The sequence below is a fragment of the Rhagoletis zephyria genome, unplaced genomic scaffold, assembly GCF_001687245.7.
Source record: "Rhagoletis zephyria isolate East Lansing unplaced genomic scaffold, Rhagoletis_zephyria_1.1 Rzeph_scaffold_03347, whole genome shotgun sequence".
NCBI classification, from domain to species: domain Eukaryota; kingdom Metazoa; phylum Arthropoda; class Insecta; order Diptera; family Tephritidae; genus Rhagoletis; species Rhagoletis zephyria.
In genome coordinates this window covers 28,959-41,166 of record NW_016160430.1, presented here as the reverse complement: position 1 = coordinate 41,166, position 12,208 = coordinate 28,959, and the positions used below count along the sequence as shown (strand labels likewise).

General features: G+C 34.2%; 1 protein-coding gene across 8 annotated transcripts in view; it reads left to right on the top strand.

Annotated features, from left to right (window-relative positions):
- Zasp66 (PDZ_signaling and DUF4749 domain-containing protein Zasp66) overlaps positions 1-12,208 on the top strand; it is a 42,069-nt gene that overhangs the window by 12,232 nt on the left and 17,629 nt on the right. For 5 of the 8 annotated variants that reach the window (XM_017623740.1, XM_017623741.1, XM_017623742.1 and 2 more), the window contains exons 2-3: positions 2,227-2,492; positions 2,570-2,774. In XM_017623740.1, coding sequence (XP_017479229.1) covers positions 2,227-2,492; positions 2,570-2,774 — 471 coding nt within the window. Of the gene's footprint in view, positions 1-2,226; positions 2,493-2,569; positions 2,775-10,600; positions 10,764-10,970; positions 11,115-12,208 lie in introns of those variants that run through there. The other 3 variants (XM_017623748.1, XM_017623745.1, XM_017623747.1) reach the window with 2 other exon arrangements.

The window sequence follows — 12,208 nt, the reverse complement described above, 5'->3', positions numbered from 1 at the left end:
AAAATTCGAACATACTTTGTATGGAACAAAATGCTTGAACCAAAAATCAACGATAAGTCCTTTATTATACTAAAAAAAACAAAATAAAAAAAATAAATCAGAAGTTAAAAACATAAAAGCTGGTTACACAGTTTCAAACTTTGATGAACATTCGTTAAAATTTGTCGAAAGAAAAATAGCCAAAACTTGCTAAAATGTGTCTTCCCTATTTACATTCTCGCCACCGTACATCATAAAAACGGAACATGAGAACACATTTATGACAGGAAGACTCAGATGCATTAATATTTTAAGATTTAAAGGAATTAAAGAAGTAAAAAAAAATAACATGGAATGAAGTGCAAAAAAAATTAAAACAGCCGATGCCGATGCCGATTCTTTTGGCCGATACTAGCCGATGCCGATGCCGATTAATCGGTCGGACTCTAGTTCAGCTCCTCTTCTTCGGCAACACATACTCATACTTTTTTTCTGTCGGAATATTTAGCTGGATTTTCACAATATACATATGTATGTGTATGTACGTATATATGTATGTATATGCACATAATTTACACACATTTTCATAAAATGTTATCCTTATTCTTTGGTAAAACGATCTCCAGAAACTGAAAAGACTTTTGTTTCCTCCAAGTGCTTCCCACAAATTATTATTTTTGCATACACATATGAATACATCGTCCACGAAAGTGATTCTTTTCAATCTGTGATAAATTATGAACAAAAATAAACGCTCATGTGTATGAATTTGTAAATGAAATCAATTATGTTTGCACAATTTGCATTTGCACTTTCAGTCAATCGAAAAACTAGAAATTGAAGGCCACGTCCATGATTTAATGAGCCCCAAAAATACCACTCGCAATGGGGACAGATTGTGTGCGACATTTCATATTTGATTTGACATCCATTTAAATTTTTAAGCTAAATTCGGTTGAACATTGAATGTGATTTATTTTGATTCATAATCTGATAAAATGTTGCAAATATTTACACACGATCTCAAGTCAATTTTTATAGATTTATGGCCTTATTCTTATGACATACATCTGTATGTAAATTCTTATAGGCTGGTAACGGAAAACTTTCCCGCGATAAATACAATGCCAGAATTTCCACAAATCTTCATAGCTGAATTGCTGAATAACAAAGACAAAAACAATTTTCCGGTTACAAAATCATCGGTGACGTGCAGAATAGACCTGTTAGTGTGTCTTAAATCAAAGTTCTTTTAAAAGTTCATAGCGTCGTCTCGGCTCATTACACTGTGCGACAGTTTAAATCGGTATTGAGTAAAATCAAATGCAAGTGATAATTTTAGGTGTTAATAATACTACGTTAATGGCTCAAATATGGTAGATATCCTTAATCGAATCCTTGCACACAATTTATTGTTTAATTAGGTTAAGTTCTTGAAAAATATTCTAAGAAAATATTCATATAAGAGTTTCTGATACGAGGAATTCATTTTTGAAGTTTGTTTCTTTATTAGCTCTGCGCTAGATGTCGCTGTAGGCCAATTTTATTAAATGTCATTGCGATTTTTCGCATATTTAGTGTTAATGATAACTTAATTTTTTATAAAAATCACCAATATTTTTGCCAGTTTCACAACGATCCAGTAGCGCATTTCAAGGCTATTGTGCACCCTGTATTGGTTATAGTAGAAAACTGAAAGATGATATAGATATTACAACTGAGGCCATGAGGTCCAGAGAAGCCTATCTCCAAAAAAAAAATTTTAGTAATATGAGAAAGAAGGATCTATACAAAAAAGGCGGCCTTTTACTAAAATGTTCATTGCACCTAAGTGATGCTACATATTTTAGTAAAGGAATACTAAATGGGTGTGCTTCGGGCTATTACCGTTTCGATTCTGGTAATGTATTTTAAAGTGCATCTCAAATTTTTATGAAATGCCAGTTGGGCTACTCTGGCCCTCATGGCCTCAAATATCAAAAGAAAAAAACTAAGGGGGTGCTCCGTTTTCTAGTATGAAATTTTTTCCCCATACAAAATTTGGACCACTCTAATGTACAAATTTATGCATGTGGGCCCATTTTTTTGTAAGAGTTCCCTCAAGGGACTCTAACGACACTCGTATCAGTGTTTTTTTTGTTTTGATTACTTCAGATCAATCGAGCTACATACACAATTTGTATTAAACATATTTCAAAGTTGTGTACCTACATACTTTTCTAATGCGTGTATTTTCCAATTTTACAGGTTCAAGTAGGAAGCCCTGCTTATGGGGAAGTGCTACGTGGCGATATAATAGCCAAGGTCCGTGATTATGATGCCCGCGATTTGAACCACGCCGACGCTGAGACGCTTTTCCGCAACGCCGGCAATGAAATCAAAATCGTCGTGCATCGTGACAGTAAAATCGCATACACACAAGGACTCGGCGCCGAACCGTACGGAACTGGCCTTGGCTCATCACCAGTTAATAGCAACAGCCCAGACTTATCCAATGCCAATGTGCCACACAGGCAAGTTTTTGTGTGTAAATTTAAATGTTTCTTTATTTAATTTTCAACGCATTTCATATCTGTTTGTTCGTTCGCAGAGGACCTTCACCATTTTTGCCAGGACCCGGTCATTATGAACGTGCTCTACAATTACCTGTTGATTCGTTGCCGCAAACAGTATTTCCAAAACTGAACGCATCTGGCGGCTATGTGGCACCGCGCGACAGCGGATGCTTCAGTCCCATGCCGACGCGCGATCACCAACAGGATGTAGCCGAGGAACAAGCGGCCATTGTGAATCAAGTGAGTCAATAAAAATCGCCTAAATCGCTTAACACCGCTTAGCATGGATTAACAACTTAGCACAATTAAATTTACTGCCAATCAAAACTGAATTACGAAACATAATAAAAAATTAAATTTTGTCAAATCGCTTAATAAAGAAAATAACAAAGCAGTTTTTATATCTTATTTCGATATACTAAACAGGGTTGTCTAAAACAAAAACTCAATACGTGTATTAACCCTAGAAAGAGTGTGACTAATTTTTATAACTAAAAGTTAAAAGTTTTGTAGGTTTTATTTTTTGAAAAAGATAAAATTTCTCAAATAAATTTATGATGGCACGAAGAAAACTCGTTTTTAAGAAGTAAATACCTTAAAGTTTGCGAAAGTAAAATCCCCAACTAAGCTTGCTGAATAGTCTGAATGGGCAAAATTGTATTTAGCAAACTCGTACTCTGAATACAAAAGTATTTAATTATGCCCATCACTGGCCTGAGTATTATCTATTAAATTGCAAAATTAGGAGACTTGAACATTTTTTCCTCTATTCTGGTTTCTATTGTTTCCCGGTAGAAAATTGATATTAAGAAGACATGACGGCTATGGAAAGTAACGGACGAAATATGCTTAGATAAAGGTTGTAAGGCAGTGATTTCTACTACTACTTTGCGAAGTTAGAACCCATGTGGGACTTACCAGTTAAGACAGTCTTAGCTGTATTTTTATATCAGAATCTGGTTTTTCTGAAAAGTGCAGTTAGAGGATATTGAATATAAGTACTCGATATGTAAACTCAGTTTTAATAGTTTGGTCAATAGGGTGGAGTGAAATTACGCATTTTCCTACCTACATAAAGGTGCCTTTCCCACCCTTTACCCAGAAATAAGGAAGCAAAATATTATTTGGTTCATCGAATTTTAAGAGGAGTAAGTTTTGAGAAAACGGTCAAATATCTACTCCAAGAGGTTTTTTACACTAATCTGAACTTGCCGAAAACGATTTGGATAGCCATTTATTAGAAAAATTTTTGGAGATATAGGCGAAAATTCGAGTTTTTCGGTTTTTCAATGTTATTTATTTTATTGCTTTTTCGCTTTTTTCTGGGTTACTTTTATTTTATTTTATTTCCATCATTTTTCAATTAAAATACAGTTCCTTCTCTAACAAAAGCCATATCGAGCCCTAACCGCCAAAATAACGTAAGCGACATTTTTTTCAAAATTTTATTTTTGATGCAGAAATATCCCTAGGGCATCTAGATGTATTTCTGCATCAAAAAGAAAATTTTGAAAAAAATGTCGCTTACGTTATTTTGGCGGTTAGGGCTCGATATATGTATCGAAACTTGAGTGGAAGATCGATCTATCTCGGCAGCCAGTTCGAAAACGCTCCATCTCAGTAAACTTTTCATGAACGCCCTATTTCAAAATTTCATTGAAAAACGCTCTATCTCAGCTGCTGATTCAAAAACGCTCTATCTTAGCACATTTTCATTACATTTTCAGCTGCAAATTCTGAGATAGGGTGTTTTCAAATAAAATTCTGGAATAGAGCGTTCTTCAATCAAATTCAGAAGTAGGGCCTTTTTAAAAACTTTTCTGAGATAGGGCGTTTTCGAACTCGCTGCCGAGATAGGTCGATATTCCACTCAGATATCTATATGTAAATGAAAGTTTCAAATATTGTAGAAAATTAAAAAAAAAATTCATCAAAATTTCAAAGTTTTGAGTATGTAATTTTGCATGTCGCCCATTAATTTTGAGTGTAGTAAAGTGCAAGTTTGAAGAAGTTACACATTACCGTTGATTTTTTTTTAATTTTTTGACTGACGCTCTTCTGCAATTTTTTTCATATATACAGTGCAAGCAAGAGTTTAGGGAAAAAGTTTTAAATTTTGATGAACATTTTATATAATTTTCGTTAGGATGGGTTTTGTCTGAGAACACACTGTATTCTAATTCAACAAGTAATTTTTAAGCAAAAAACAAAACCGACTTTAATTCTGCAGACTTGATGCAGAAATGAATCTAGATGCTCTAGGAATATTTCTGCATCAAAAAGAAAATTTTGAAAATAATGTCGCTTACTTTATTTTGGCGGTTTGGGCTCGATATAAATGTGCCTTGTACTGCGCCTTGCAAATAATGGATCAATGCTTCGAGAAGCAAACAAATTTACAATTTTTTTTTTCAAATTTAATCTTTAATTTTTACTTTTTTGTATCAGAACAATTTTTGACAATTTAAGAGAAGCAGGATAGCAAGACATATCTGGCCTAAGCTGGACAAGCGTAGATCTCGCCCTCTCTTCCACTTGGAGCGACCATTGCTGCGACATGTTATTGGAGTTCTCACTGGGTATTGGCTGATGGGAATCCACGCCACTAAAATGGGTTTGCAGTCAAACGACTACTGTCGTAGCTGCCGTGATGAGGAGGAAGTCGAAAGGGTGGAGCACTACTTATGCCACTGTCCTGCTCTGGCGGTGAGGTCGTCGATGCACGTTCCTCCATTATTATTTTTAATGTCTGGCCGAACTTGATTCAGTCAATTTCTATGACTTTGTGCGCTTCATCAGAGCTATGAAGTGGTTCCATTTCTAGGGTAAGAGGTGGGACATATGGAGTCTCTAATATGGCATCACAACGGGCCCATGGTGGCCTAAATGTGCCCTTTATCTGAGGGATGAGGGTAGCCGAAATAACCTAACCTAACCTAACCTAAGAGAAGCTATAAAATAAATATTGTTTTTGCCCTAATACCTGTTTAATATGTCCTGGTACTACCTTCTAAGTTTAGTGTTCTTTAACTGTTTCGAAAAATGTTAAAAGGTTAGTCATCTCAGTTAAGAAAGGTACTCATAGATCAACACATTCATAAATTTCAATCACTTCACTTCTCTAGCTGACAAATTTCATTATAAATGGCTACTCAATCAAGAAAAAATAAAAGGGTTAAGAGCGTTTAAAAATTGTGTGGCGAATCTCATTTGCTCCTATGGATATTCAGAAACGACAGTATTGAACCATAGTAAACAGTTTTTTATCCGGCAACATATAACCATTATCCTTATTATCCTTATTAACTATTGTGCAGTGCTTATTTTTTGCACACGAAATCGGTCGATCCTTCAAGTTGTTTTTGTTTACTTACACCAGACTGAGGTTGAACCACCCAGTCGACCAAATTTACATCTCACAAAATAGTCTCATAAATTAAATGGTTCAAAAATATTGGTCCCATCCTACCAGCGGAGTCCACAGGGTGCACAATTAGAACTCCCTCAATGGTGCGTTGATGCTCCTAGGGTGGCTCCAAAAAGAGTCCCAAAGGAGCATACCCGCAGGAGAAAAGAGCATTCTCAATATATATGAAAAAAGCGTAGCTTTAGGACACCTTAAATGATTGCTTTCGGAGTCCCAAAAAGCAAAGATTCCAAGCAGACTCCCCTATTCACCTATGAATTTGTGAAAAGCACTCATTAAATCCTCCGAAGATAACCAAGACGGAGTTTTTCGGAGTGCTCCTATAATAGACCGGAAAGGAGGCTTTACGGATTTTCAAAATGTTCTTAATTTTGTTTATAATTAATAAGTATTAACGTTTTTTCATCATTTCTTTTAATTGAAAAAACGTTAAACTAAAAAATGGTTTACATATTATTCAATAAAACCAGAGAAAGAACGGAAAAATCATGAAATAAATCTAAAAATATTTTTTATCTTGTTTAAAATACGTTCTTCTTAGGTTTGAAACCACCTTGCGCCTGCTCTATGGAATTCTTCAGCATATTTTCTACTAAATACATCTGAAAAGTTCTAAAGTCAGACAAAAGAAATTTTTTATGCAGCTTTTTTTTGCGGTGTCCCTTTTCAGGAATATTCGGAAACGACGATCAGTATATTCTTGATTGAAAACTTCTTCTTCTATTCCCAGACTAGATACAAAATACAAAAAAAAAGATAACATAAAAACATTTTGACTCCCTTCTCACTCCATATTCAGAGCGCCCCAAAACGCTCTTTAAAGGTGGACGTAAAACCTGCGCAGTTGCCTATGAACAGCTTGGCAATTTTTCATCTGATTTTAAAAATCAAACCTTCCTTGAAAGTGGGATTTATAGGCCTTTTAAATGATGTTATCTTTAGCTTGTTGAGAATTTTCTTCAGGTAAAATTTCAAAATACCCTATTTTTCTTAATTTTTTCAACTTTGACCTAATTTCAAGAATTTTTATAAAGGTTGCCAAATATGTAGTATTTATTTATGCCTCAACTAATGCAATTCCATTAAAATTGTCGAATTTAAGCAGTTTAAGTATAAATACGGCCTTGCCATTATATGTATGTGTGTATGCACCGGACATTCAGATTTTGTGAGCAGTTTGGCTAAGACATTCCTCAATATTTACTGAAAATTTGTATATACATAGAAATAAAATTAAAAAAAAAATGTAGAAAATAGGCGTGGCATCGCCCTCTTACATCAAGTATGTGCATCTCAAAAACTACTTCACCGATCTCGACCAAATGTGGGAATTTGTACTCGACCCCACCTACAACCTACACCAAATTTTGTTTCTGGTGTATTTCGTGATTTTTTTTTTTTTATAGCACCGTGTAATTAACTAAGTAGTACTACATTTAATCCCTAAGTGAGGGCAACAACTAATTTGCTCAGGCCTTCTTCAAGAGCATACAGGTGAAGGCCGTCGGCGGCTATGTTGTTTTGTAAGAAATCTATTTTAATTCCTAATATTTACAAATACATATACTTACGTATATACATGTGTACATATGTACACTGACAGAGTGCACGGCAAAGTGGCGGCATGACGCACACCAAATGAAAAAGCAAAAGCAGTCGCAGCAGCCAACAAAAATAAATCGTTGTGCATCCAGATCAGCCGACCGCTATGACATTCCTTGCTGTCATTGACATTCACAGGTTCTAATGATAATTAAAATGACGTTGATGATGCTCATTGATAGCATTTACAGGTACATATGAGTACAGTCTACACCAGATAATTGCAAGTAATATTTTGGTATTTATACAGCGAAGCAGTAAGCAAATAAAGTTCGATAATCACTTTCTTTATTTCGAGCTGAATTCACAGAAAGTCAGTCTAGGCAAACTTTTGCATGGTTTTGGGGTGTCAAAATGGTGGTGCCCAAATTTTAAGCTGACATTGTTACAGCCAGTGGAAATTTTAAGTTGATCTTAGCACTTGCATATATACATACATACATAGGATGTACATACATACATATGTACATATTAATATCCTCACTCCACCCATTCCTCCTACAGGTAGGAGAATGATTAATTAAAATGAAACGTCAGCTTGCGTTTCAACAAAATAAATCGATAAAAATAAATACAAGATGAAGATATACATAAATGTGTATGACCTTATATACATACATACATACATATGTACATGAATATTCATACATATGTGCCACTTGGCACAGCTATGTGTCAGCAGTACAGCACGTCGTATGAGTGATCCACAACACGCCGAACAATGACAGCAGGCCACAGCTTAAAGATGCTTCTTTGTCCATTTGCGAGGTTGCAACCTTCTGGCAGCACTCACTGCCGAAATCATGATGCTGTGGCTGATGCTGATGGCAATGCTGCTGGTAATGATGAATCAAAAAAAAATATTCAAGGACACTTCGAGTGGAGGTGTAATTTTAGCTCTTCAAGGGTGTTTACAGCAGCGCGTTAAACTTTCATGGCTCATGCTTTCGTAAATCATTGCTCTGTTAGCATTTGGGCTGCCTTGTTTTTGTTTATTTGTTTATTTATTTACATGAGTGTAGGAGGGACACGTACATACATATAAATAAATATATACATATATACCAACACAATTACATACATACATATGTGCATGCTTTAATATGTAGGTACAGGGTTATTGAAAAAATATAATTTTTATAAATACCATACCTTCTATTTTTCCAAATTTGATTGAAAATACACCAAAATTGCCAGAAGTAAGATTAAATTTTCTTTCTCGATGAAGGATTCACAGACTGCACGAATGTGATCTACTGACAAATTTCTTCTATCTCGGCGAAGAGCGTTTATCTTTGTCTCTAGACTTCTAACTGAGCAATCTAACGAGTTTGTGTCTAATGCCTGGGGCTTCAAGAGTGCTTTCAGGACTTTTTCCGAATAAATTTGTGCATTCATTTTCACACTTCCAGAGGGTGGTGCACACAAAAATAGATATAAAGCAACAATGGCGTCCATACATACATATTTACTCGTTTGAACTGCATTGTAATTGTTCTGAACAACCCAGAATGCATACATATATACATAGGTACATATGTACATACGCATGTACTATTTACCGAAGCTGTTTACTTAAATGAGTCTGCGAATAGCCATTGAAAACAGGAAAAAAAAATATTTGGTAGATTGTGTCAAATAAATATGGAATAGACAGACATTCATATATATAAAAATCGATCGACATATATACATACATATGTATGTATCTAGGTGAAAAATGAAAAATAACTTTATTTATTATCAAAAAAAAAAAAGAATTAGTTATCCTATGTGAGGCTACCATACTCAAGCCTTGTCTATACATACATACATATGTACATATGTACGTCCACCCCAGAGGAAAAATTTTCACGAGCCAAACATCTTAGTCAGTGTATTATTTTAGAAAATTGAAAACCAAACGGAAATCGTGTGGCCGAAAATGATTCAAAAACATTGCGAGCACTCGAAAACCTGAAATTTCGCCACACTCTAAATAAAGATCTCGAAAACCAGCAACTGCGTGCTGACTAAAAAACTATTTATACACAGTATATGTATGTAGGTACATAGATATGTATGTGTCTCATTGGCTCCAAAAACCTCTATATGCATAGGCTTATGCACATAAATACATACATACATACATATATAAGTAAAAATGTAAGCGCTATTTAGTTTCAGACAAAATTTTCTCGTTATATCTCGAAATGTTTCCAATCGGGCCTATAAGGCGAATTGCTCTCGTATCTCGAAAATGTAAAATATATACGTATGTATGTATGTCGGTATGTATGTTTTTATTTTCCAAATTTTTAAATTCGTTCAGTGCCATGCAGTTGGCCACTACCCCGCACTGCTGTGCTTTGCCTTGTGCCAAAACAGCAGCAAGAGGCGCGCGTGGGTGATGCTAAATATGCCGCCATACACAAGTCCAAGTTTATTGCTTTTCGTTTTTGTTTTCGCTAAAAACAAAATGGTAATATAGAAAATAATTTTGAAATGAAATGATCGTGCCTTACGAACGAACGCTCTCTGGCGGCGGGACAACCGACTACTACTGCACATGCACACATACATACATATACTTATGTACATATGTATGTATGTGTAAATATGTACAAACATACATACATACATATGTACATATAAAATCCATTTAAATGACCGTCTGCTGTAGCCAATGGAATGTACGAGACGAGGTAATTTGTGTGTGGCTGTAACAACAAAAGCAACTGTGCGGTGGGTCGGTCGCCCAAAGGCCACTTGCACACACGCTCTTCTCCTCTTCCCTTTCGGCCGCAACGCAAGGCACGCCAAATATTAAGATTCAAATATTTTTGAATTGTTTGCTGTTGCTGTTTTTTTTTTGTTATTGGCATACTACATGTACATACATATATGTATGTATATCTCTACCTATCCATGTATAAATACACATGTATATCGCATACATTGGCACATATTCTTATATACAAAAAAAAAAATACGACTAAAAATCTGAAAATTCAGGCAGCTGTGGAAAAAATCGCCAATTTGTGAAAAATTAAAATTCAGTTGCTTTCGGAATATTGAAAAAATCAGTTCAAATCCTTAGAAGTTTAAGAGTAGTGAAAAATAAAAAGCCAAAATTCCAAACGATCTCTAACCAACGAGTACGAATTGACGAACAAGTGAAAACGACATTTACTCCAATATTTAAGAGTTTCAACGGAAAAGTTGGTCGATTTTTTAAATAAATAAATATTTATTTTGTTTTCCAATTACATACTCTATTCTTAAATATTATATAGACCAAACCAAAATCAAATAGACTATAAATACTATATAACTAAAGTGGATTCTGCATTGAAAAGTGAAAAATTGTTATATAATTCTCAAAACTAAATATTTGCTGTTTTTTTTTTTTTACTTTTTCAAAAAAGGGCGTTGACAAATTGTAAATTAAAAGTTGCACACATACAAATCACACAAAACCACAGAGAAAAATGGAATACGTCCAATTCAAAAACGGCACCCCACACTACTATAGGGCCAAACCGGATCTCAATGAATGCATTCAATATCAAGTAAGCCACCCACGCCTCTAACGGAAATCAAAGTATTTTTTATTTATTTAAATAAATGCGCAATTATACTAGTTAATATCTAACTAACACACAGATCGTATTCATACATATGTGGTATGTATGTATGTATATGTATACGCTTACTTGTTTACAACGAGTTTCTAAAAAAAAAATATTTCCATATTAAAATGATTTAAACGATTTAAAAAATTAACATTCCACTGGCCTAAAAAGTTTGAAAAAAAAACTGTTATCGGAAGTGCTAAAAACTTCAACTTCACTCTTTACCAAACGAAATTAATACCGATTATATATCAACGTCTACTAAGCATGTACATATGTATGTATGTATGTATGTATAGTAAACACATATGGAATTAGACATGTTACCGAAGATGGCTAACGTCCAAAAACCCAAAACTATGGAAAATTTAAAATGTTTATTTATTTTAAAACATTTTTGCGAATTAAAAAAAAAAAATTGTTGTAAACAACGCGCCCATATGGAGTTCCAGAACATTCGACGTTTATCCTCTATGAAACTTGTGCACATACATACATACATACATACATACATCTTTCTCCAAAGCATAACAAGCGAAAATTAAGAAATCCATGGTGAATTGAATGAGATGTAGAAAATGTGCAATATTTTGAAACTTTTATGATTTTGCGAATGTATGTATGTATGTATATTGATCATTAGAACAAACGATCACGTATGAAACACTGTATACCTAAATTATTTTTAGAAAACCGAGAAATGTACAAACATATACATATATATTGTTACCTTAATGTAGAAAGGCCCTAAGTCATTTTCTACGGAAATTCAGTTGGGTAAAAAAGTTGGCAAATTTAAAATCTAATACTATATCATAACAAATAATTCTGTTAGTATTAAAATCGAGTGCAATGAAAACAATCGCAACTGAAGAACTTTTATTTTTGTTAAGTTTTATAACTACTCTGTAAAGAAACAAAAATATGTTAGATGCGGCCTTTCTGCCTGCATTTGTACATGAAAGCATTGAATTATATCGGTTTCATATTTTCTAGCACAATTATCACTCTCTCTATAGATTCTAGAAAAT